The 21,162-nt window shown below is 41.5% G+C and overlaps 1 protein-coding gene across 5 annotated transcripts in view; it reads left to right on the forward strand.

Annotated features, from left to right (window-relative positions):
- casz1 (castor zinc finger 1) overlaps positions 1-21,162 on the forward strand; it is a 176,361-nt gene that overhangs the window by 46,103 nt on the left and 109,096 nt on the right. For 4 of the 5 annotated variants that reach the window (XM_062054336.1, XM_062054339.1, XM_062054337.1 and 1 more), the window contains exon 1: positions 14,258-14,336. The exons of the other annotated variant lie outside the window; for it this stretch is intronic. In XM_062054336.1, the coding sequence (XP_061910320.1) occupies positions 14,258-14,336 (79 nt within the window). Of the gene's footprint in view, positions 1-14,257; positions 14,337-21,162 lie in introns of those variants that run through there. 5 annotated transcript variants of the gene reach the window in all.

The following is a 21,162-nucleotide window of genomic DNA, read 5'->3' on the forward strand; positions in this document are numbered from 1 at the left end:
AAGTTTTGTTTTGATGACAAAAGCAGCCTTATTGGGATTCCATGCTCGCATTCAACAAGTGCACATTAAAGTTAAAGTTGAAGTACCAATGATTGCCACACACACACTAGGTGTGGTGAAATGATCCTCTGCATTTGACCCATCACTCTTGATCACCCCCTGGGAGGCGAGGGGAGCAGTGAGCAGCAGCAATGGCCGCGCCCGGGAATCATTTTGGGGATTTAACCCCCAATTCCAAACCTTTGATGCCGAGTGCCAAGCAGGGAGGCAATGATAGTCTTTGGTATGACTATCAATCTCCTACCAATCTCAGGGCGGACAATCTAACCACAAGGCCACTGAGCATCATGAGAGGTATCGGCCCGTTGCAGTAATGCAGAGGTTACACTTAGACCTACAGGAGTACCTCAACTTACGAGCACGATTCGTTCCACGACCAATCTCGTAAGTCGGAACACTCGTATCTCAAAGAAGCCCCGCCCATTGAAATCAATTTAACCCGTGCTTGGCCCTCCCAAAACATCACAATTTCAACATTTAATATCTATCCATCCTTTCATTTTCTACCGCTTGTCCCTTTCGGGGTGGCGGGGGGTGCTGAAGCCTATCTCAGCTGCATTCGGGCGGTAGGCGGAGTACACCCTGGACAAGTCGCCACCTCATCGCAGGGCCAACACAGATAGACAGACAACATTCACACTCACATTCACACACTAGGGCCAATTTGTTGCCAATCAACCGTCTAACATGCCTTTTAAAGCCTGCCATACAAAGACTTTTAGATAAGAAGTACTTTTTGAAAAATCAATACTATAGCATGTACTACAGACACCTACAGTAGTTTGTCTTCTAACCAGTTTTTCTGTTCAGTGTTGCCAAGTTCTCGTATTATCCGCTTAGTATAGGCGACCTGTTTTCATACAGCTGTCTGCGTGTTTCTCTCGTGAAATCTGGCAACAAACTGTCTTCGTCATCTTTGACTGACTGACTGAGAAAATCAGGGTTAAAAACAAGCAATCTTTATGTCTGTGTACTAAATGCTCAACCATCCGGTTTGTTAAGTCAGGACTAGACTGAACAAATTAAAACACAGCAAGCACAGATTCTGAATCTTCTCGATATATTTATATATAAATGCTTGTCGTGTGTTGCGGTTTGAGAATGCTGAGGCTGCTAACGCGTGGGACATATTTTAAATGGTGTTTGGTTTGGTCGCCCACTTCCTTCCCTATACACTAACTTTCTTATTTCCAATGGTTAGGATGGCGGGATTGCGGCAATCTCTGAGTGGCACTTAAACGCAAACGTCAACTGTCCGATCAAAGCTTGTATTTGTTTCTTATGTAAACAAGCAGGTACAACAACGTGTAACAATATATTAGTCGTTATTGCTTAAACCGCACAACGCTGTTACAAACACGGTGAAAACGTCCATAGCTCAAGGCATGCTCGCAACTTAAAGCATCACAAAAGCTGAAAAGACAGCTTTTTTCTCAAATTGCTTGTACTTGATGTACTCGTAAGTTGAGGTACCACTGCCTTTTAAAGGGGAACTGCACTCTTTTTGGAATTTTACCTGTAATTCACAATCCTTATAAGAGACAAGATCACATATGTTTTTTAATTCATTCTAACTCGTAAGTAAAAGTTAGCTTACAATGGAGCCAATGGAAGCCATTAAGTCATTGCGTCTATTCCGACCATAAAACCCACTGAAAAACATCCAAAAAACGCCAACAATACTACATTTATATTTCGTGACCTGAACCTTAACCAAATATTAGCGATATTGTTATTTCAGTGACTAATTGTTTAAGAGAGTTAACTTCCTTATGCTGCTGTATTGGCATCATCAGCTAGTGAGCTGCTTTCTCGCCACGGAGCTTGTGAAAGTTAATTCTAGATTATAAATCATGTCTCTCACCTTGATAGTAGAAGGTTGTGGCCATAAACCAAGAAGTTGGCACACTTTGAAAGCCAATTTAAACCCAGAAATGGTGAAAAAGACCCCAAAAGACGCTTGGTTCCACCCCCCTGAGTCAGTCTTTGTCGAAACAGGAATATATCAACATCCAGTCGACATCCCAGTGAGAGCAGACATTGTACAGTAAGTGATATTTTCTCTCATGAAATGTGCCATGATTAGTAGTGTCTTTGTTGTTGAAGGGAAAAGCGAACGTTGTGATGCATTTGTGAAATGAATTTGCTGCCGCATGCTTAAAATGAGCAAAATATGTAAATATTACATGTTATTATAGATGTGCCTGTTACTACATTACATTTGTATTTACAGTGTTCATATAAAACATGGATGCAAGTGTTTTTATTAGAGATGCGCGGATAGGCAATTATTTCATCCGCAACCGCATCACAAAGGTCGTCATCCACCCGAACCAACATTTTATCAAAACCACACCCGCCCGCCACCCGCCCGTTGTTATATATCTAATATAGACGATGCAAGGCATTAGTGAGGTTAGAAAGCTTTTGCCTGTTAAAGAAAAGAAACTGATCCCATGCAGCAGAGACATTCAATGCGTGCCACGCATTAATATCTCTTGGCCACGCATTAGTGGCTAAGAGACATTAATGCGTGATAATATTATTTATCATTATTATAATATTATTGTCATTTCCATTAAGAAAGTGTTGACTATTGTTGCCAATGCCCTCAGATCAGGAGTGCGTTCCTCACACTTTGTGTGCGCAGTTGCAGCAAGCAAAACGATGCTTTTAAGAAGTTAAAAAAATGTTTTAGAAAGACTAGGCCTATATTTTTGTTAGGTAAAAAAAATGTTCTGAATTTATTTCAATGAATATTAACTTGCTAACATTATAATGCTCAAATAGGGACAAGGTACTAATAATTGACTGTTTCAAAGAGTGCTGCTCGTTTTTCGTATGTGGGTAACAACATTTAACTATGTATATATATTTCCGAATTGGTTCAACCGCCACCCGCCCGAATCTATTTAAAATCAATTTTTTTTGTCATGTCACCCGCCCGACGACTCCGCGGTTGTGTCCGCAAACCGCGCATCTCTAGTTTGGATGTTTTTGAATTGCTTTATAGATAGAATAGTGCGTCTCCCATAGGGTCCATTAGAAGCTGATATTTGCTACCATTTATTTACTAGTTAGAGTGCATAAAAAGAAGAAAAACTTAAGTGATTTAGTTTTACATAAGGTTTCTGAATCATAGCCAAAATGTGAAGGAAAAAAAAAGCGCCGTTCCCTTTTAACTCTAAACCATGAGGTGTTTTCCGTCAAACACAACAAACGCTGCTTCCAGGCAGACACATGAAAGGGCTCACGCGTATTCTGGCAACAGATGGCCTCATCCTTTTAATCCCCTCAGATGCTGCGGTGGACAGTGGCTCCTGAACATCTCACAAGATAAAGCATTAGCAAAATCTGAGCTACTTTTCATTTAAGTGACCCCAATTTGCCAAGACGATGTCAGCTGTCGGCCCTGGTTAGGACACTGAAGGGCGTACGTGTCTGGTTCTGCTTGTTGACGTTGTGTCACCTAGGCTTCACTCCACAAGTGGAGGTGGCCAAAGATGCGTTCAAAGGTGGTAAAGGTGCCCAGGAGGTGGGCAAAGAGGTTTAGATTTTCATCAATGAAGGTAAACGTACGATGCATGACTCTTTTACACCACAAACTTCAGTAGAAATACAACTTTGCAGGTGTATTTTATGACTGGAAATTTTTTTCAGTCATATTGAAAGACCACCTGGCCTGGACCTGCAGTTTGATTAAAATAAACACCAAATTGTAAAGCGAACGAGCTGACCCGAATTAGCGCCAACACTTTCAGGGCAATGTATCCTCACGTGAAAGCTCGGGGAGGGGATAATCATCGCTGAGTTTTGCTCACGTTTTCTGCAGGTCTGCTGAGATGCATGTACGTCGCTAATGGGATTGGGCTTTTTTCCCCCCCTCTATCCCTCTCCCGTGGCGATATGGAGCTGCCAGCTGAACTTGAACGGATACGCACGCTGCTGAGTCGAGCACTGGACTATTTCAAGACCGAAATGCGATTGTTTTAATACTTTAATCCACCTGTCCTTGGCATTCAGGATGTTGCAGAAGTCGCCTAATTATTTCAGTGCCTGGTCGGAACACAATAGAGACGGCAGCGATCCCTTACTGATTTAATAACTTCCCAAATTGTTCATATTGGAAAATTAGGTGCTTTATTTACTTTCCTCAAGCCTCCCGAATGTGTAAGTGCTCCACTTGACAAAATATCCGCTCTAATTGAAATATTAAAAATGCATATACGCAAGGAGGAATGCGAAATAGTCCGAATCAGGCAAGTCGTTTCCTCGGATTTATCCCAGGATCCAACCCCAATAGTATGCAAACACAAATATTTTCTTTTAATTAAAAAGACCTCATCTCGCTATATCCTCCCCCAAGACCGCCGCCAGCTCCCACACACACACACACACTCAGAAGGTACTTTATCTACATGCTACACACACATACATACAGGCAAATTTGAGAAAAGTGATTATTTTAATTGTGTTCTGGACCATGGATTCCTCTTGACTGGCTGTTAATCTGTCAGGGCCGGGTTGTCAATTAAGAAGCGGGGACACCAGCAGTGACGGCTGTCCAGTTCACTGATAGCCCCCTGAGGGACAGTTAACCCTCACACACCCCCAGAAAAAAATAACCCCTCCTCCTCAGTCTAGTGCAGCCAATCACGACCGACGGCGGCACCAAAAACGGGCAATGCAGGATGGCGGATATTTGCGGTGGGGCCCGTCATGTTGGCATGTGTGTTTAAACGCATGGTTTTTGTGGGGCGGGGGGCTTGATAGTAATGCATGTTGATGGTTTCAGCGATTCTTCATTTCAGAAGCAGGGGCCTCATTAACTGCAGTCTTCATCAGGCCAGCGAGCAGCGGGCACATTAGGGGTCCACAGGAAGTCGGAGTACAGCAGGAGAGTGCATTAGGGAGGCCTGGGGAGACACACTTCCCCTCAGTTCCACTTCCAGTGCGTTTCTATATCTTAATGTAGCTTTCAGAGGAATTCAGATAGAGGTCAATAATTATGCTCTTTAAATTATTCAGTCGAGGTCCTCTGTAATTGTGCTTTTTAAGATGCTCGGACATCGACATTTTACTGGGCCTGACCGGATGAGGAGGAAGTTTATGTGTCTCGTTCCTCTTCTACCCGCTGGAGTCATCCTCCTCTCGGACATGACAATACATGTCATCACCCAACGGACGAGTAAACAGCTCGGGTGAGCAAAGCTGTCATCACATGAGGTTTCTTAAACATTGCGCAAGGGCGGAGTTGTCAGAGACGACCGGCCGCAAAACGTGTGGGAATGTTTTGTTTGGGACACAAGCGTGTTATTTTTGTCGCATCGAGAAGAGGGAAGCCCAAACTGCAAGGGTAGCAAAAAAGAGGAATTCAGCCAGCCAACCCGACTTTCACCCCAAAGCCTGCAGCCCCCAACCCCCGGCTACGTTCCACTGCACATGATAACACTGTCTGTCATGATTAGCACGCGCTTGTTACCATTCATTTTGGGCCCTATTCTCTCATGTGCTTACGTGAAAAAAGATGCACCGCTGAGTGGATTCTCCCCCACGATTTTAAGTCTCTCATTCAAGATGCGTGTTCAGGTGGAGCTTTCTTAAAGGGGTCATAGTATGATTTAAAACACTTCCTTGTGGTCTACATAACATGTAATGGTGGTTGTTTGGTCAAAATTTGCATAGTTATGTTTTACAGACAATCTTCAATTCGCTTTCTGTCTTATTTACGTGCCTCCACTTCGACAGCCTCTTCTCCCCACCAAGTTTGTTGCAGTTTTTATCACTCCCATATCGAGGCTACTGACAGATATAGGTTGAAACTTTACGCTACTTTGTATTAGAAATGACAACAGCAAAGGATTTATGTGCATGTACGAGCAAGTCTGCCCCACAACTTTGTCGCATGACACTGATATTTGGCCTGTGTAATGCAAAAAGCAGAGGAAGGTGTTTGCAGGTAAAAATTATTAGATCCAGTGACCAAAAATAAACAAAAGATGAGTGCCGCTTGGAAGGGCACAAAAGCATAGTGAAGGCAATGCAATACAAACTAGGGCTGCAACAACTAATCGATTAAAATCGATTATTAAAATAGTTGCCGATTAATTTAAGCATCGATTCGTTGGATCTATGCTATGAGTTTTTATTTTATTTTTTTTAATACAATTTTTTTTCTTTTTCTTTTTTTAAATAGTCCTTTATTTATAAACTGCAACATTTACAAACAGCTGACAAACAATAATCAAAATAAGTATGGTGCCAGTATGCTGGTTTTTTTTTTCAATAAAATACTGGATAGGATAGAAATGTAGTTTGTCTCTTTTATCCGATTATTAATCGATTCATCAAAGTAATAATCGACAGATTAATGGATTATCAAATTCATCGTTAGTTGCAGCCCTAATACGAACCTAATTCTTAAAGGCTACAAAATAAAAATAAAAAGAATGCTGGAGCACAGCAAAGACTTACACGCAGAGAAGTGCGGCAGGAGAAACGTCCACAACAACAAAAACCACCACGCAACTTAAATAGTTGTAATTGTCAATAGGATACTGGTGTGTGAAGCATCGCTCAAAGGCAGGAGTCAAGTCGCTGCAACGAAACACAAAAACGGAAGTGTCACCAAAATAAAAGCACTAGACAGGAACTAAAACACTTAACACTGGAAAATATCAAGAAACTCAAAATACGACATGGTGTGAAGTAACAGATTATGACAACGACAAGAGATAGAGAAAAATAAGGAGTTTATTGACTACAGTGACAATGGCGGACTTGCGCTAAGCTCTCTGGGTAAAACTTTAGCATATATGGAGATATTTGCTGACGAGACAGGGCACAAAACATCACAGTATAGAAATAATTTCTAAAACGGCTCGGTTAGCGCAAGTATGAGGAAAGGCAAGATTGTTTTATCAATTTCTCTGCAATTTGTCAACGGTGTGGTTTGAAATGTTCGGGACTTACGGGGATCCCAAGTAGACATAGGCAGGTACCATCAGGTTAGAAAAGTTAGTTTTGCATAATAGGGCCCTTTTAAAAGTACTGCCTTGATTAATATAGCCTTTTCAAATTTAAAGTGTTTTTTCTCCAATTATTCATGATTGATTTCAGGATTTCAATGACTTACACACGTGTTAGTCAAATTCCACTGTTTTCACACGGCCAATAAACAGGCGTCATTAACGCCTTCATTCCAAACTTAAGCGCTTTTACCTAACTTATGAACAGTGGTTAAAAAAAAAAAACTTAAAAGGGGACATATGATTAATTTTGTCTTTTCTGACATATAAATTTGCTACAATGTTAGATACTCGTGTGAAACAATGCCAACGCATCAAATTATAAGGTTCATTCATTTTGACTGTTTTTGATGCCTCTGGTTTTGCAGTCTGGCTACGTTGTGGCGTCACAGTAAGATGAAAGTACTTTTATGAGTAAATACAAAAACAAAAGAAGATTGGATACAGTATTATTTTCATCGAATTGTGACATATGCATAATAACACCGACGTGTGACATAAATCCTGCTATAAGCAGCTTTTTTACGCTGCTCTGAATTGATCTAATGCAGACCTGGGCATTCTGCGGCCCGCGGGCCGCATCCGGCCCTTTGTGCGTCCCTGTCCGGCCCGCGTGAGGCCAATTATGAATTACAAAATACATTTTAAAAAGTATCTATGTCGAGTGTGCAATACAACGGTGCTGCTTTTGTTTTGAAAATCGTTATTTGTATTACTTCCGTGTGGACGTATGCGTGTGCGTGATTGTGAGTGAATGTGAACAGCTGCAATCACAAATGACAAAATAAAGTTGAAAAAACATTTATGTCGTGCGCGCAATACAACTGTGCTGCTTTTATTTTGAAAAGTATTATTTATGGGCGTGTGTCCGTGTGTAACCTGCGAGTGAAGGTGCACATGCAGCGACAAGTGATGCACGGTTTACACCCGAGCCGAGACGCTAAAAAAAGAAAAGTTGATGACGAATGGCGTGTTTTCAACAAGACATGGACTGCCAAGCAACGTTCCCTCTAAGGTGCGTGCCTGCACAATTGCGCACTGCTCAAGCGAATATATGCCGCGCACCAAATCAAATCCCATCTGAATTCTAAACAAAATAAACACATTTATTCTGTGTAATTTTGCAATGCAACTTTGAGTGACAGTGACAACAAGCGGCCCTAACGGTGTTCGTCAACACCGTTCAATTGAACACCGTTCAAATATTGTAACGTCTATCGAGATGCTTCGAGGACAGGAATTATATCGATCACTTTATTGAGCAAAACTGTTTATATTCGGACATAACCACACCAAAAACATGAGTAAAACACTACTATCTCGAAAAACTAGTCATTTTCTGCCGTACAAACCAGGCCAAAACCAACTTGTCATCTGTCACCAACACGCATACCACTAAACCACTGGTGCGTTTATGGCCACACAAAAAGTCGGACAACTCAAACACCACACAAAGTTACACTATGACTCCTCAGTCATACGTGTGCTTATTTTACTGTCATTTATTATTAATGTTCATTTATTTATATTAGTCATGGAATGCTGTTACACACACTATGTTGAAGTATTACTATTATTATTAATTATTATTATTATTATTATTATTATTATTATTATTTATCTTAAGGTATTTATCAAAAATAATATTGAGCAAAATTTAATTGAAATATTGTCGATGTGGCCCTCCAGCAGTGCTCGGGTTGCTCATGCGGCCCCCGGTAAAAATTAATTGCCCAACCCTGATCTAATGTGTACCTAATGTGAGTCCGGAGTAAATATAGCCGTGACAACTTTAAGATATATATTTAAAAAGTGTACATTTTCAAAATATCAACTATGATACTTTTGGAGGTGCGGTTTCATTTGCAATCCGGGAATTCCTCCTGAATCGAACATCTTGCAGACAGACTCCAAAAACGGGTTATAAAAGGGACTGCGGAGCAAAATTTACACCAAAGCATTCCCATATCTACAGTCGCGTTCAAAAGTTTACATCCACTTGTAAAGAACATAATGTCATGGCTGTCTTGAGTTTCCAATAATTTCTACAACTCTTATTTTTATGTGATAGAGTACTTGTTGGTCACAAAAAAACATTCATGAAGTTTGGTTCTTTTATGAATTTATTATGGGTCTACTGAAAATGTGACCAAATCTGCTGGGTCAAAAGTATACATACAGCAATGTTAATATTTGGTTACATGTCCCTTGGCAAGTTTCATTGCAATAAAGCACTACTGGTAGCCATCCACAAGCTTCTGGCAAGATTTGGTCACATTTTCAGTAGACCCATAATAAATTCATGAAAGAACCAAAACTTCATGAATGTTTTTTGTGACCAACAAGTATGTGCTCCAATCACAAAAAAATAAGAGTTGTAGAAATGATTAGAAACTCAAGACAGCCATGACATGTATGTAAACTTTTGACCACGACTGTATATCCATATTATCTAGACCAGTGATTCTCAAACCATGGGCTCCATCTAGTGGCACGCCAAAGAATCACTGAATTAAATATTCCAACACGGTGTTACTGTTCAAACTATGTGTAATGTTACAATGGTCAAATATATTAAATATAATTGTTAAATAAAACCTCTGCCTTGTTTTTCATGCATAATTAGTTCCACTACGCTACTGTATTTCAGTGTTGATCATGATGGTGGTGCTTGGTGGAAAAAAGTTTGAGAACCACTGATCTAGACCACAAGGAAGTATTTTAAGTGTAGATTTAAATCATCATAGGTCCCTTTAAGTGCGAATGGGAGAATAGGGCCCTTAGTCACTGAGGTGTAATATTGATATCAGTTTGGGAGAGGCACTGACAAACAGTGTGGCACACCTGCAGTGTCAAAGACTGCACTCTTTTGTCGGTGCCAGGACAAGTCTATAATTACCGTCTGACGATTCATAGTGGCTCCATTAAAATAGTGTTTATCCTGTCGCCCGTGTTCCTGGCATGTTTTGCACCCAGACAGCCGACGCGGAAGAATCGCAACTCGGAAAGAAAAAAAAAAAATCATCCTTTTTCGCCTGTCTTCCTCTTTCATGCCCGTCAGTTGAGAACCGTTGCCTTATAAAAAGAAGGTATGCCTTTTGCTCCCCTCTGACACACCCACGCACAAATAAACATAAAAAGCTCATTTGTTAGCGCACTGGTTTCAAAGGCCCGCGCTGGAGAATATTGTCGGGGAGGGCGGGCGGCGGGGGTGTCGGTGGAGTAATGCTTTGTCAAATGTTGACATGTGTTGCAAACATGGGGCCTTCAGCAGCAGTGCTTGGTGGGGCTGCTGCGGCACATTGTTGGCACATGAAGAGAGGATGCTTTGAAACAAGATTAGCCTCCAAATGGCACTGCCTGACCCCCCCCCCCCCCCCACCCTTAATACCGCTGTGCATAATGTGTGCGCCTGCACCAAGATGCTAAATGCTCAAGTGAGATCTTCCACGGGTTCTGCTGCGAGGCCTTCATGTCTGGCACGTGGTCTTATTGGGCTTTGCTGGCCAGGAAGCGCACTTCGCTGTCACTGAGGCACCCCCCCCTCCTCCTCCTCATCCCTCCTCCCCTTGGCTTTGGGTCAGGGTGACACTAGGCAGGAGGATGGGAAAAAAAATCCGCCGACACCCTGCCCCTGCAAAAATGAATAAAAATTGGAAAACAACATGCAAGGTCCGCTTGATACAAGAACACTTGCAATATGCTGATGTTTTGTTTTGCACACTGTGTTTGCTAAATTGCCTTTGACTGCGTGCATCAGTAATGAAACTTTATGTCCTTGAGGAGAGGGCAGCAAGTCCGTTCCAGTTAGGACCAGGACGATCGCTCCTGTCTTGCTATTGTATTTTTTCTCGTCCCAAGTCCTTATGAATAAATGAAGCACATGAAGTCATTTTTTCCATATTTGCGTAAATTGCTTTAAAAGCATTTTATCATGTCATAAAAAGCGCAATTGATCTGCTGGGCTTAGCCCATTGGACAGCTGTGTGTTTTGTTAATGGCCACTTTGCTCCAAGCAGCTTATTAAAAAATTTATATATAAATGCAAAAATTACATAAATTATTTACATACAGTAAGCATTTTTGTTGTTGTTTTAGTCTGGCAGAGGAAGGGCTGCTATCAGTATGGAAATTCACCACAGCGTGATACAGTAATATATCTGCCCAGGCACACATGTGTCCTCCTCATACACATGCAGCAGCGCTGGGAGAGGGGGGGAGAAAAAAAAAGTATATATTTTTTGATGACTTCGTTTCAGCAACCACGGAATGTCACCCATATCCCGGTTGATTGTACTTTCGAGTTTTATGATGTTTTTCCATTGATTTGTTTCCCCGGCGCAGCTGCCGACCTCTATTGAGGGACGAACATAATCAGCGCTGACGCAAATTAGATGGTTATTCGTTTCGAAAATTGACAGAAAAACAATAAAAAAAGATGAAATGCTCCCAAATCAATAGATATAATGAAATTCAAATAATCCGAGAGATGGGGTCTCCATGGCAACTGATAATGTGGAAAAGAAAACAATTTAATAAAGGACAGACACGCTTTGAAAACAGATTGGTGAGGGAAAGGGTCGGCTGTAAAGCGGGGGGGGGTGGGGGGGGGGGGGTGGAGGAGGGGGCTGGGGGGGGTTGAGGCTCTTGTGCTTGCTCTATAGCTTGTTTCCCCCGGCGTGTGAAGGATCTGTGTCTGTCCCAAGGACGCGGCAATAATTAGAAAAAGCTTTCAGGCCAGAAAGTGCAGATTCAGGTTTTAATACACAAAATTATTTCAGGGGCAGTGAATCGGAAAACCATTTGTTGGTGACCTTCCCGAAAGGCCTCCCCCCCCCTCCCCGGCACGGGGCAAGATGGAGGCTATGTGGCAGCACGGGGCTGAGTTATAGCATATTTGTGTTTTTATAGAGGCATGGGGAATGGAGTTGAGGAGGGGGGTAAATGTGTGTGTATGATTGTGTGTGTGTGCACAAGGGGATGGGTCACAGAGAGACCTTCATGTCTCGAATGTGGAGTTTTTCGGGGCGGGGGGGGGTTGCGCAAAGCGAAAGTGAGGCAGCGACAGACAGCGGGAAGTTGAAGATCCGGCTTTATTTACAGATCAGTTGTCAAAAGGAGCCGTTTAAGGGGAATGCACCCGTTCCTGCGCCGTGACAGGCGGGGTGAGCAAAAGGCAAGCATGAACCTGAGTGCGAGATAGTCAAACACAGACTTTTTTTTTTTTCTCTTCTGTTGAAGACACACAGAGCGGAGGGTGGCGAGGGAGGCGAGTGGGTGTTAAGTGACTTCATTTGTAGTCTATTTAAGGTATGTTTTACGTGTCCTGGTGCTGCTCCTCCATCACCTAACACCGCCTCTGTCTTCCACTTGCAGCAAGCCAGTGCATTATTCCCCCCTTTTCTCTGCCGTGGCCCAAAATCGGTCTGTGATTCCAGCCCTTCTGACTTAGAGGCGATAAGAGAGCGGCGTTCTTATCGCGGCCGCAAGTAGGCACACGTTATTCAACATCCGCGTCCTGCTCTTTTCACATCCTTTCTCGCTTTATTACGCTCTTTTCAAAGTTGCCTGACTGCAGGGCGTCGACTCCTGGCCACCATTTTTGTGTCATTAGAAGGCTTTGTTTGATTGAAATAAAGGTGTTCCGCCCTCTGTTCAAATGATAGCAAATCCAGGATATCACGTCTTGGCTGCAGATACCCTTATCCTGTTCCAGGTGGCAATAAATAGCAAAACAAGTCCTCACACAAACTTTGACCTGATAATTACACTTTTCATGCCATCAGCTCTTTCTGCACTATAAACCGCTTTAAAAGTTGAGCAATATTTTGTTATCTCCGAACCGGAATCTCGACAACAGCCGAGTGCCGTTCTACCGCTAATGAGACATCGCACTCCCGTGCCGAATCTAAAACAATCTTTTTGCCCTTTTCCCCCCGCGTGGTGTTTTTAAAGCAAACACGTTAAATTTGGCGTAAGAGACAAACACGGGGCCTGACGGTCACATTCAAACGTATCATCCCCGCAGGACTGTGCCCTTATTCGGAGACAAATACACCAGATGACCTGGGACAGCTCATATGCTTCAGGATTGATATTGCAATGTGAAAAAGTGACCCTCATGTAGGAGAGAAACTAGAAATTCCCCACCGCAGACTAGCTGAGAGCCTTCAAATCTAACAGGCCAGTGTCAATGAGCACTGCCTTTTTTAACTATAAAAAAAAAAAAACAACCCTCAAACTGATAGACCCAGGAGGTTGAAATAGGAGAGCCAGCCGTGTGTGTGTGTGTGCCCTTACACACAGGGCACAAAGCACTTGTTATCACTGGTAACAGCAGCACAAAACAGTTGATGGCTTGTGTTGTGTACCAGTTGAAATGTGTGTGTGTGTGTGTGTGTCCTGAAAAACAGCTGGTGTTGCACTGTAACACAGTGTGTGTGTGTCTGGCGTATGGCATGGACATTTTTCTTCTCATCGAAGAAAAATGTTAAATGAATTTCTCTCACTTCATCAGACTTTGTGGTTGTTGGTGTGTGTGTGCGTGTGTGTGTGTGTGTGTGTGTGTGTGTGACCAGAAACAGAGGTCCCATCTTGGCAGTTTAGCCTGATACGTCCCCAGTTGGTAAGATTGGCGCGTGTGTGTGTGTGTGAGAGAGTATACCATACACTTCAGGGACCAGGAGTCAGGGCAAAGCCTGGTCCAACTGGACTGGAAAGGGCCGAGGGCCAGCTCCCTGAACACACCACCCTCTTTACACCTGTCACACACACACACACACACACACACACACAAAAACAGCTCACAGCCGTGCTGCTCCGCACAGGGTTCTCATTGTAGCGGTGACAGGAGGGCGCCCGTTAAGTGGCTCTCTCTTCCTGTGTGTGTGTGTGCGTGTGTGTGTGCGTGTGTGTTTGTTGTTCCTCGCGTGGCTGTGGATTGGAGAAAGGGCGATGAAGGACCCCTACTGGTAAAGTGGGTAAACTTGCACAGCCACGACATCTGTGCTCATAGGAGGAGGAGGAGGAGGAGGAGGAGGAGGGGAGTGGAGATAGACAGCGAGAGAGGAGGAGTAGGAAAAAGGAGAAGAGTGTGAAGGAGAGAGGGAGGGAGGGCAGGAGGAGAGAGAGAGAGAGCAGAGCCCCGGCGTTGAACAGTTGAGGAGAAAATGCCTTGCTTTGTGGAGAGAATCCTTCCAGGGCAGGAGGGAGAGGTGAGGCAGAGCAGGGAGGGCGGTCTGCTGCCAGGTAAGACTCTCACACAACTACAACACACACACACACACACACACACACACACTCTCCTCCCCCCCCCACCCCTCACAGACACACAGTGTGAGCTGGAGGTGAGCTGCTGTGCTACCAGTTGCAGCTGGCGATGTGTGTGTGTGTGGTGTCAAGGAGGGAAGAGAGAGAACAGGTGTAGGTGTTCAGCTTGCTGTTTGTGTTTGCTCTCATGACAATAGTGATGACACACTGTTACATACAAAAGTTTCATGGACATTTCTGGTTTCTCAATTTTTCGCTTTCTTAAAAGTTTGAGTTTTCATCCACTTTTTACCAACTTTATTAAGAAGCAACTTTTACACCACTTTGTTTGTTTATCAGTTTACTTCCACTGCTTAAAAAAACAACAACAAACTTTATTGAGAATATTTTTTTGTTTTTGTTTGATTTCTTTACTTTTACACCACAGTTTTGTTTATTTCACAGGCTAACAACAAGTTTATTTCCACTGCTGGAAAGTAACTAACTTTATTCAGAGGCAACTTTTTTCTTTTTTTTTTTTACTTTTGCACCATAGTTGTTTATTTCATTATTTCACAGGCTAAGAACTTTCAGTTTATTTCCACTGCTGGAAAGTAACTAACTTTATTCAGAAGCAACTGTATTTATTTGATCTTTTTTTTACTTTTACTCCATAGTTGTTTATTTTATTATTTCACAGGCTAAAAACTTTCAGTTTATTTTCACTGCTGGAAAGTAACTAACTTTATTCAGAAGCAACCTTATTTATTGGATCTTTTTTTTTTTTTTTACTTTTACACCCCATATTTGTTTATTTCTCAGGCTAAAAAAAAACAGTTTATTACCACTGTAGAAAAGTAATGAACTTTTTTCAGAAGCAACTTTATTACATTTTTTGTTTTGTTTACTTTTATGCTGTAGTTTTGTTAAATTCACAGGCTGAAAATATGTAATTTAAATATTCTACACATGCATTTAAATGTGACAGCTTTAAAGGCCTATAAGGAAGGTAATTTTAGTTATTTATAAGTGAATTAATTTATCGTTGAAATGTATTTTTCCTACACGCTTAATCTAGTACTTCCATGAAAGAAGGCTACTTCAATGAATATCAATCCACAAGTTAAATATAATTCTGCAAACACAGCACTTTTTTTTTGCTTACCTTAATTTTGCTGTCAAACGTACTTTAGTAGGAAGTGAGTTTTCCTTAAACTATATTATTTTGTATGTCGGTTTTCTGCTCAAGTAAAGGATTACTATTCTCCGTCCACCACTAATTACATATTATTTTACTTTATTGCAAATGCATTTGATATTTTACGAAGCCCCTGTTCAAGCCGTGGCAGTGATTAAAGGCTACACCAATACATGGTCAAAGTGCACCGTTGCTCAGGCTAAAAAGGGAAATGATTCAAAAGCACCTTAAATCTCACTGCTCTAATGTCGTGTGCAGATGTTTTTTTACGGAGCCGACATCGAAATAATTTGCAGTGTGGAGATTGATTTGGCGGTTCAGGCGCAGATGTTGTGATGGAGAGGTTTGTCATCTGAGGGATTTTCCACTCTGCTGATGTAAACACTGTCTGGGGCTCCGGAGTCTTTTTCTTCGAGGGGAGAGAATCCTCCTCGTGTACAATTATATATATTTTTTTGGTTAAATAAACACAGTGTCTGCGAGCGTAAACACAGATTTACATGCGGCCCTGTGGGTGTCTGCCTCAGCCTGCTGCCACAATGTAATCCTCGTAAGTCAAGATAAGGGGCAAAGTTGGTGAACTTTTTGCTCGCTTTAATTGAATAAAAAAAAAAAGTGTACTCATGTAGGAAAGCAGTTTCTTGAGGGAGAGGTAAAGTCGGCCTTGAACTTGGCTTGTGTTACCATGGCGATCCTGAAACCTGGACTGTGTCTACCAGGACTGCTCTGGTTGCTGTGCGCCAGCGCGTGTGTTTGCTATTTAACTTTTTGCGTGTGTGTGTGTGTGTTTGAGCAGTGGGAGGTGGTAGCTGCATTCACCAGAGAGACATTGAACTAAGCAGACATTTCCCCCTCTGTTTTCACTCTGACCTGGTAGGAGATTGATGACTGAATTGTGGAGTACATGTTAACAGTAACTGGTGATTTATGAAGATACTTAGGGTAAGTGAGGCCGCACAGGATGGAGGAAGAAAAAACATATAGCCTTTTAAGTTAATGCAAAAATATAGCCATTTTAAATAATTACGGTTATTACCGTATTTTCCGGACTATAGAGCGCACTGGTATTTAAGCCGCGCCCACCAAATTTTAGAGTAAATACTGTACATATTTTACATACATTCTCCGCACCGGATTATAAGCCGCAGATACTGTATATATCAGTACGAAAGATTTTGTAAAGGTTTATTTACATACCCAATTTGTTTTCAAACGGTGCCTGTCACACAGCAGTAAAACAGCTGCTCAAACAAAACAGAAGTCATCGTCATGGACCCACTAGCGGCGAAGGCTAGCTCTCCAATCAGCCAAACAGACTCAATAACTCCTCAGTGACGTGTTAGTGAATGTACGAAACTGAAACAATACAAAAAGAATGCCATAGTCAGGTAATGATACTCACAATGGACACTTGTAAACGTGTGCTAGCTGGATTACATTACGATAGCACATATAAATATGCATAAAAACACTCCTACAGACATCACAGACGGGACGGTTTAGTAAGTATGAATTGTTGTAGTTATACTGTAAACTTACAGACGTTGCATGGAGTCATGAATGAAGAATCCTTTCGAGCAGAGACGCTATGGACGAATAGTAGACGGAACGGGATGTACTTTCGGTCCAAGGCACGAAACAGGAAGTACATTTTTGCCCGCAGCACCTGCAGTGATCGAACTCGTCCAAAAGATGGCGTCATAGAACAAACAATAACACACCTTTTCAGTAAAAAATCGCGTCGAATTCGAATCGCGATTCTCACGTTGTGCGATTCAGAATCGATTCAAATTTTTTAAAAATCGATTTTTTAATTGTATTTATTTATTTTTTCTTTTTTTTTTTTTTTTTTTTTTTAATTAATCAATCCAACAAAACAATACACAGCAATACCATAACAATGCAATCCAATTCCAAAACCAAACCCGACCCAGCAACACTCAGAACTGCAATAAACAGAGCAATTGAGAGGAGACACAAACACGACACAGAACAAACCAAAAGTAGTGAAACAAAAATGAATATTATCAACAACAGTATCAATATTAGTTACAATTTCAACGTAGCAGTGATTAAAAATCCCTTATTGACATTATCATTAGATATTTATAAAAAAAAGAACAATAGTGTCACAGTGGCTTACACTTGCATCGCATCTTATAAGCTTGACAACACATTGTGTCCAATATTTTCACAAAGATAAAATAAGTAATATTTTTGGTTCATTTAATAGTTAAAACAAATTTACATTATTGCAATCAGTTGATAAAACATTGTCCTTTATAATTATAAAAACTTTTTACAAAAATCTACTACTCTGCTTGCATGTCAGCAGACTGGGGTAGATCCTGCTGAAATCCTATGTATTGAATGAATAGAGAATCCTTTTGAATCGGGAAAATATCGTTTTTGAATCGGGAATCGCATTGAATCGAAAAAAAATTTGATTTTGAATCGAATCGTGACCCCAAGAATCGATATTGAATCGCATCGTGGGACACCCAAAGATTTGCAGCCCTACTTTTCAGTGTCTCTGTCGGTGTTGAAAACTATTTGTTGTATACAAAATATTACGGCCATAAACTATCCGCACCATTTCATACGCCGCAGGGTTCAAAGCAGAGGAAAAAGTAGTGGCTATTGTCCATAAAATGATGGTAGTACTGCCGGGTGCAGTTGAAGTGTAGAGTGAGGTGCGTTCTTTCCCCTTGGCCACATTTGACGCTGTTCACAAGCAGGTTTGGTGCATGGTAAATCATAATTTGGTGAGGCGTATATAGTGGGAATGAATTAAGTGGCCAACTTCAAATAATGGAGAAAAAAGACTTGTTCCTGTTGAAACCACAGTGGAAAAGCTGTCTTGGACGACCTCTTGCACTGCAACAAGTGCACTGTGTGTCTTGGCTGCCCCACTTAGCCTGAAATCTCGCAGTGAGTCTCTATATGCAATTTTTGATTCATTCCCCTTTTCTTGGCTGCTGAGTTCCCAGGATATTATTATTCACCGGGGTATCCACCTCGCTATTCAGATTGTTGAATTCAATTCACTCGGACGTGATCTATGGCGTTTTTTAAGCAAGAAAACAAATTGGGAGAATACGGAAGACGGCTTCCTGTGGAAAGAGGAATAGGCTTCATTTTTTTTTTTTTTTCAGAGCCACCTCTGAGTGACTGAGTGAAATGTTTCCCCTCTTCGCTCAGGGACAACTTTATTTCTTACCGGGGATTTAACACTCACTCAGTCCCCTCATAAATACAGCGTCCCTCAGCCTTTTGCTCGCCATAACTCACGCACTAACTCTCCAGCTAACTAAACTCGTATAGCAGAGCCAACGCTTGTTTGTCTTTTACCTCCTCAGCCTCTCCCTCTCTTTCCCCCGCCCCTTAAGCTGATTTACACGGGACACAATCTCCTCTGACTGCCGCCTCGCCGGGTGGCTCTGCTGATCTCCTCGGTCCACCCGTGCAGTGCGCTTTATAAGAAATGGCCATTTGAATATGAGCCAACCTAATCTCCTTCAGGCTACTCAGAGTCAACCTAACGCCTGCACAAAAGGCGTGTCGCCGCACAAGTCAGGTCGAACTATTGCCACGGGTTCCATCTAGGGATACACCAAAGATTTGATTCATTATTTAAGTACCGTGTTTTATTTTCCTATATTCAAACTAGGGTTGTACGGTATACCGGTATTAATATAGTACCGCGATACTAATGAATCGTAATCGGTACTATACCACCCCTACGCCCCGTCGTCGTCACGTCGTGTCATTGCTGGAAAACGAGCAGAGGAGCATGTTCGGCAGCGCACAATCATTGAATACTTACAAGCAGACAAGGTGTGTTGACAGAAAAGGGAAAACGAACGCATTTTGGCTTAAAAACTAACGATAAAGGTGAAGCTATAACACCGAAACGCCCGCAGGAAGAGGTGCTTTAAGACATGGCTTGCGAGCTAGCGGCTAAATGTCGGCAGTGTTTTAGCTACTTCTAAATCACTAATCTTTGCCTCCATGGCGACAGATAAAGTAAGTTTCTTACAAGTATCATCCCTGCAGGACGAGGAATAGCTAAACATGCTTCACTACACACCGTAGCTCATCGGCATCAAAATTTAAACAAACGCCATCGGTGGATCTACACCTGACATCCGCTGTAATGATACCAAGTACAGTATTGTTGGCATCATAACATCTTCTTTCGGTTCTTTTTTTTATTATATTATGTTTATAAACTCAGGAAATATGTCCCTGGACACATGAGGGCTTTGAATATGACCAATGTATGATCCTGTAACGACTTGGTATCGGATTGATACCCAAATTTGTGGTATCATCCAAAACTAATGTAAAGCATCGAAACAACAGAAGAATAAGTGATTACCCTATTTTTCGGACTATAAGTCGCAGTTTTTTTCATAGTTTGGCCGGGGGTGCGACTTATACTCAGGAGCGACTTATGTGTGAAATTATTAACACATTACCGTAAAATATCAAATAATATTATTTAGCTCATTCACGTAAGAGACTAGACGTATAAGATTTCATGGGATTTAGCGATTAGGAGTGACAGATTGTTTGGTAAACGTATAGCATGTTCTATATGTTATAGTTATTTGAATGACTCTTACCATAATATGTTACGTTAACATACCAGGCACGTTGTCAGTTGGTTATTTATGCGTCATATAACGTACACTTATTCAGCCTGTTGTTCACTATTCTTTATTTATTTTAAATTGCCTTTCAAATGTCTATTCTTGGTGTTGGGTTTTATCAAATAAATTTCCCCCAAAAATGCGACTTATACTCCAGTGCGACTTATATATGTTTTTTTCCTTCTTTATTATGCATTTTCGGCTGGTGCGACTTATACTCCGAAAAATACGGTATTACATTTTAACAGAAGTGTAGATAGAACATGTTAAAAGAGAAAGTAAGCAGAGATTAACAGTAGATTAATAAGTCATTTTCTACCACTTGTCTTTAATAATTTTGACAAAATAATAGAATGATAAATGACACAATATGTTACTGCATATGTCAGCAGACTAATTAGGAGCCTTTGTTTGTTTACTTACTACTAAAAGACACGTTATCTCGTATGTTCACTATTTTATTTAAGGACAAACTTACAATAAGACACATATGTTTAATGTAACCTAAGATTTTTTGTTAAAATAACTTGTCCAGGGTGTACCCCACCTTCCGCCCGAATGCAGGTGAGATAGGCTCCAGCACCCCCCGCGACCCCGAAAGGGACAATCGGTAGAAAATGGATGGATGGATGGATAAAGCCAATAATGCAATGTTTTGTGGTCCCCTTTTTTTAGAAAAGTATCAAAGTACCGGTATCTACATCATTTTAGTACCGGTAACGGTACTAAAATATTGGTATCGGGGCAACACTAAATCAAACACAGTGTTGCTGTTCAAACTGTGTGTAATGTTACAGTTGTTAAAAAAAAACAACTCTGCCTTGTTTTTAATAATACTTAGGCCAGGGGTGTCCAAACTTTTTCCACTGAGGGCCGCACATTGAAAAATCAAAGCAAGCGGGGGCCATTTTGATATTTTTTATTTTAAAAACCAATACAATATGTGTATAAAAAAGATACATTTAGGCCTCCT

The sequence above is a fragment of the Entelurus aequoreus genome, linkage group LG07 (assembly GCF_033978785.1).
Source record: "Entelurus aequoreus isolate RoL-2023_Sb linkage group LG07, RoL_Eaeq_v1.1, whole genome shotgun sequence".
Taxonomy (NCBI): domain Eukaryota; kingdom Metazoa; phylum Chordata; class Actinopteri; order Syngnathiformes; family Syngnathidae; genus Entelurus; species Entelurus aequoreus.